This window comes from Nuphar pumila, chromosome 9 (genome assembly GCF_984573655.1).
Source record: "Nuphar pumila chromosome 9, dmNupPumi1.hap1.1, whole genome shotgun sequence".
NCBI classification, from domain to species: domain Eukaryota; kingdom Viridiplantae; phylum Streptophyta; class Magnoliopsida; order Nymphaeales; family Nymphaeaceae; genus Nuphar; species Nuphar pumila.
In genome coordinates this window covers 104483222-104489100 of record NC_143257.1, presented here as the reverse complement: position 1 = coordinate 104489100, position 5879 = coordinate 104483222, and the positions used below count along the sequence as shown (strand labels likewise).

At 47.2% G+C, this 5879-nt stretch overlaps 1 protein-coding gene across 1 annotated transcript; it reads left to right on the top strand.

Annotated features, from left to right (window-relative positions):
• Positions 1-2145: 2145 nt before the first annotated feature.
• Positions 2146-4287, top strand: LOC149828780 (E3 ubiquitin-protein ligase WAV3-like). Its single transcript, XM_090017139.1, has 2 exons — positions 2146-2334; positions 2434-4287. Exons 1-2 carry the CDS (start codon positions 2146-2148, stop codon positions 4285-4287), a joined length of 2043 nt encoding a protein of 680 aa, XP_089873265.1.
• Positions 4288-5879: the final 1592 nt, after the last annotated feature.

Below are 5879 nucleotides of genomic sequence, written 5' to 3'. Positions count from 1 at the left end.
TGAGAAAAACAGAGTGAAAAAATGTGAAAAAATGAGAGAGAGGATGAGGGTGGTCAGTGGTAGTGGTAGTGATGGTGGGTGATAATGGTGGAGAGTGTAAAAATAAATTTTCTCTCGGTATAAAATATTCCTCCACCCCTCAATGGAGGAATGTTTCTTATAAAAAAGTGTACCTTTTAGAAAAACTCTCAGCCAAAAATTCTCTTTGGTTTGAAAAGATAAAAAAAAAATAGGTACCAATTTTTCCCATTTTGCATCACTTTTCTTACATCTTTCACCCTTCCAAACTGCTCTAACAAAATTTTCTTTAATATGAAATAATAAAAAAAGAAATTTTTTTTTTGTGTCACATCTTTTTATCATGTTCTCACCTCCAAACATTCCGGTATAGTAAGTTGGAGCCCGTGTTCAGGTTGATCCTATAAAAAGCTGGGTGAAATTAGCAATCTCTTGCAACCACAAACTCACCTCAGTGTACTGTGTAGCTCAGTACAAGTGAGGCCCATTTGTGGTTGTAAATGCTGGGTGAGATTACGTTTTACACGATCAGCTCTCCTTGCATGACCCATTTGGGTCTACTTGGTATGGGTTTTGGACCAAAGGAACCCAAATCTGTTTAGTCAGATTTCAGTAGAGAAAAAGTCACTCCCAATTATTCGTATTACGATTCAGTTTTAGTATTTTGCATTAGAATCTGAAGCAAACTCCAAACCTGGCAAGATCCGACTCAATTATGCCTAAACATGTATCCCATTCGGATAAATGGCTAGAGATCAAGATTTTTAAGGGCTTTCTCCGTCGAACTTTCTTTCAATCCGATCCGTTTACTTCCTCATTGGAAATGAGACCAAAATAGGCTAGGAGTGAAAACTGGTTGGGTTCAGGTCTAATTTGGACATTGCTGAGACCCCCCCTTACATACAACATAAGTATCTCCCAACAGGACAATTACTACATATAACCCTTAGTGGATATTGTATGATCTGGGTTTCAGGTGTTCAGATCCATATTTTTTGGATCTGGAAATGAAATCCCCAAATCAGATGCAACTGGGACTGGGGATCCTATCCATAGACATCGTTGATGGAGAGGTGACACCGTAGTGGTCCGAATCTGGAATGACGAACAACCGCTCAAGATCCGGTTCATCGGCTTGAATAGTCATAAAATTCTCCCATAGGAGCATCTCCGTAAAATGGGACATGGGGATGAGTACGGCCGACAGTCGGTCAGCTAGGAGGAGTTCGGGCAGGCTGACCGACTCAATTATTAGAGCTGCCAAATAATTAAATAATAGAATTAACTTCTAATTAGTGAGAGAAAGAGACATTTTTACCCTCCGAAAATATATGTACGAGACCCATTATTGGGTTGAAATTTTTAATAATTTAATATTCGACAGTTTCTTCGACACTCCACGTTCTCCAAAGCCACCACCCGACTCTGCTCCCTTTTTTTTTAATACTTAATTAATTAATGATTTTATTTAAAATAATAAACCCACTTCTAATTAAGTATTTACAGGGATTAATTAATTCTCTAATTATTTTTTATAACCCAGGATCAATAATGCCTGGATGATGTCTTGACTCATCGCTTTACTAAAATCTAGAATTTATTTTCGATGACCAAAATGCCCCTCCCAACAAAGGAAATTGATGAGGGACCTTAAAGAGTATAAAGGGCACGAGCTAATGCTAAATCTATTTAAGCACTGATCAAGGTCAAGGGTAATTTGGCTTAAACTTAAACAAAAAGACCACTTTTAATACAAAATAACCAGAATGCCACGGAATTTGCGTGCAGTAGACGAACGCGGCGGCAGAAGCAGACGATCGTGCCATCGTTTTTAACATGCCAGAAATTGACAAAAGTATCCCTGAAAGCCCCACAAAATGTCAAGAAAACATTAAGGGCCCACCCGCGATTCCTCGTTCTAGGGGCATGGATGTCAAATCGGAAAACCCTCCGTCATTTTCCCTTCCAAGGGCATTTTAGCAATTCGGCTATTGGTTACTATATAAGTAACCCAACGGCCAGGCCGTTTTCCACATCTGCTGCTGCTGCTCTCCCTCTCTCTCTCTCTCTCTCTTTCTCTCTTTTGCACCGAAGGATTCACCATTTTGGCGTTGGTGGAAGAAAGGGATGGGAACGGGTTGGAGAAGGGCTCGCATCGCCCTCGGCCTTAGCGCCTGCACGACGACCGACCGGAGCCCGCAGTCGTCCGGCGAGGAATCGCCGGAAGCCACCACCCCGTCCACTAGGAGCCACTCTTCCGCCACCACCCCGAGGTCAGAGGGTCGAACTCCCCGCCCGCTCCTCCACCTCCAAAAGGTAACGCAAGAACCCTAAACCCTAGCTAGAAACCCTCTTCAAAGCCTTCTTACGTTTGATTCTCGATTTTGATGACGTGTCGGATTGTCATTGGTTCAGAGCACGTGTGGCCTGTGTCTGCAGCCGTTGAGGTCCGGCCGGGGAGTCGCCATCTTCACGGCCGAGTGTTCCCACGCCTTCCACTTCCACTGCGTCACCTCACAGGTGCGGCGGGGGAGCTCCACGTGTCCCGTCTGTTTCGCGACGTGGAAGGATGCGCCGCTCCTATCGGAGGCCCCCCGCCGGAGAGAGGTGGAGCCGAGGAGGGTCTCTAGCCGGGGGAAGGAGGAGGAGGATGCCCCCGAGGCGAGGCTCTACGAAGACGACGAGCCGCTGTTGTCTGGAGGAGCCCCAGCGTGCCGCCGGTTCAACCCGATCCCGGAGGAGGAGACCTCGCCGGAGCCGGCCAGAGTTTCTTCGAGTCAGACGGTCGTCAATCTGACGATAATACCGGAATTCCCGGCCCTGGTCGCAGGAAAAAGCTACGACGATTTCGCCATGCTTCTTCGCGTGAGGGCTCCGGCAACGTCGTGCCGGGGCTCAGGCCACGACAGCTCCCGCGGGCGCCTCCTCGACCCGTGTTCCCGACCTCCTACTGACGTCGTGGTCGTCCTCGACGCGCGCTCCTGCATCGCTTCTCTCTGGACGTTGAAGCGAGCCGTCCGCGTAGTCGCCTCCTCTCTGTCCTCCGGCGACCGCCTCGCCTTAGTCGCCTTCACCCAGTCGTCCTCCAAGCGCCTCCTCCCTCTCATGAGGATGTCCCCGCACGGCCAGCGAGCAGCCCGTCGTCTCGTTGAGCGCCTTGACGTCTCCAGCGACGCTGAGGCCGATGGAGGAGGAATAGGAGCAATCGGAGGCCTCGCCGACGGAGTGAGGAAGGCCGCGAAGATGCTCACTGACCGCCGTGAGAGCAACCCGGCGTCGGGAATCCTCCTTCTATCCGACGACGCTACCGCTTCCCGCCGGCGCGCGCCGAAGCTCTCGGCGCTCTTCGACACCATAGGGTTCCCGGTGCACACGTTCGGCTTTGCGGTGGAACCCTACGGCTCGGCCGGTGGCCCGAAGACGTTTTCCGACGAGACCGGCAACACGTTCTCCTACGTCCACGGCGAGGCGTCGTTCGCGCAATGCATCGGAACGCTCCTGAGCGTCGCCGTGCAGGATCTCCGGTTGGAGATCGAATGCGCGTCGGTTTCCGGCAGCTCTTCGGTGAAGCTGAGCAGCCTCTACGCCCCCGTCCAGAGGTCAAGGGTTCACGGAGGGAGGCGATACGGCTCAATCCTGATCGGCGATCTCTACGCTGAGGAGGAGCGCGAGTTCCTCGTGGAGCTGAGGATTCCGGCGACGAGAGCCTCCGGGCCGGCGAGTCTCCTCTCCGTCAGTTGCTCCTTCGTCGACCCGCGCACGCGGGAAACGGTGAACGGCGAATCCCGGACGTTGACTCTCCCAGTGGTTGTATCCGTCCGCGGGTTGCCGAATTCGGAGGGGATGAAGGTGGAGCGCCTTCGGAACCGGGTCCGAACGACACGTGCCATCTGCGAGGCGCGCCACCTGGCAGAGAAAGGGGAGATATCCGCGTCCCGGCTCGTCCTGGCAGCGACTCGGTCTCGGCTGCTCGGCTCGACGTCCATATCGGCTGACGAGCACGTGCGGGCCCTGGACGCCGAGCTGGCAGAGCTGGGATCCAGGGGCCGATATGGATCGGATTACGGGGCGAGGAGGACTGATTTGGATGGCCCGTCAGCATCTTCGGTTTTGGATATGGTGATGAGGCTCCAGGTGGAATCGAACGGCGATCCGCTAACGCCGAGGTCAGCTTGGAGAGAGGCTGAGAGGCTCGCACGGGTCTCTAAGATGAGAAAGGCGATGAACCGGCCCGATGATCTGCACGGCCTGGAGGACGCGAGGTTTTAGACTGTGGATCTGGTTGGATGATCCGACCCACTGTACATTTTTTTAAAATCTCTTTTGTATATTTTTTTTTTCTCGGTTTTATGAATGTGGGGTTGGCAGCCTTGGATGCGGACTCGATATAAAACGGATATTGTAGCTAGCTGAATCTAATCTCGTATAAGATTGTTATTGGGTTACCCGGATCCAACTTAGCAGGACTCGGAAGCCACTCCAACAAACAACAACAACTACGCCTTCATCCCAAAACAACTGGGGTCCACGATATGAACCAAAAAAGAAAATCATTCTGGGTCTTCCACATCAGGTTTAATAAAATGGTCAGGCTCGGTAAGAGGCCTTGAAATCCAAATTTGATATTAAGGTTTAAAAGGTACCATGCATGTAAGGAAATTAAGTACAAGCCAACTCAGTACATTGTAGAGAACACACGCACGCACTTCATCCAGCGGGCTGAGTACTTTGATAAGTACTTGATCCGAGTACTAGATCAACATCAATAGCAACATTATAATGTAAATATAAATTTATTTCACGTGATTTGGAGTTTGTCACTATCCTATCCCCCCAGTGCTCATCAAACTTTGGATGCTTAAAACAATATTATTAAGGCATTACAGCAACTGCATTTAAAATATTAAATTTAGAAGCTCCAAATGATATCATGGCACTGAATTAAACCACTTAATGCAAAGCACGTTGTCAGGATTATGACATCATCACATCCTATGGTTTCTTAGAATGGGTGCTTTATCCCGATACTATTATCATATTATCTCGATATTTATATTTTTTGTGTATTTTTATTTTTCATGTTTTTTCTTATATTTTTATACATTTTCTTATATAATTTTAAAATTCAAATATACCAATATTTCCTTGAAAAAACATTTTTTTTCAAATATATTACAAGGTTACTGAGAAAATATCCTGACAACGAGATTTGTGACTTTCCCTCTTGATTCATACATTAGGGTTCTTCTAATGGGGGTCTAAATAGAACAATATTATCAACCTCTTAGGTTTTAACTTTTTTTTTTTTAATTATATTTTCCTTTTGCTAGTTGCCAGCGATGGGATTCGAACCAAAGTACTCTCAGTTACAATAGTACAACTCTAACAGGTCCAGCTATCTTATTCAACCCTCTGCACATGCATATGGTTTAAAACTCAACTGAGACGTCGTTATAAATGTTTTGGCACCACGTGTTTACAGCAGAATATTAGGACATAAATGTGCATATGCTGCCAAGCAAAACTGGCCCCACCGTACCCTTTTGGCATACCCAATGTTGTCAGTATCGGCCCTGAATCGTTGACTACCGATTCAGCTGTATTGCCGATACGAGTAAATAATAAAAACATATTATACGTCAATTATAACGTAACACGTGTTAAAATAATATTAAAAATATTTTTTAATATTAATTTATATTTATTAAAAATAACGGATTAAAGGATAAATCATATCGATTTTGCCTGTACCAATATTGATTGCATTGGGCATACCACCCATAGGGTCGGGGCCAGAGCTCGAGGCACTAATTTTAAACATTTGGTGTGACGTTGAAATTTTAGGCAATGCATATGCAGTA

What these genes read in the sequence shown, in the direction of transcription:
- LOC149828780 (XM_090017139.1), top strand. Translation starts at nt 2,146, where the DNA reads ATGGGAACGGGTTGGAGAAGGGCTCGCATCGCCCTCGGCCTTAGCGCC. An exon ending in CGCTCCTCCACCTCCAAAAG is followed by an intron (nt 2,335 to 2,433) that starts GTAACGCAAGAA and finishes TCATTGGTTCAG; the next exon opens with AGCACGTGTGGCCTGTGTCT.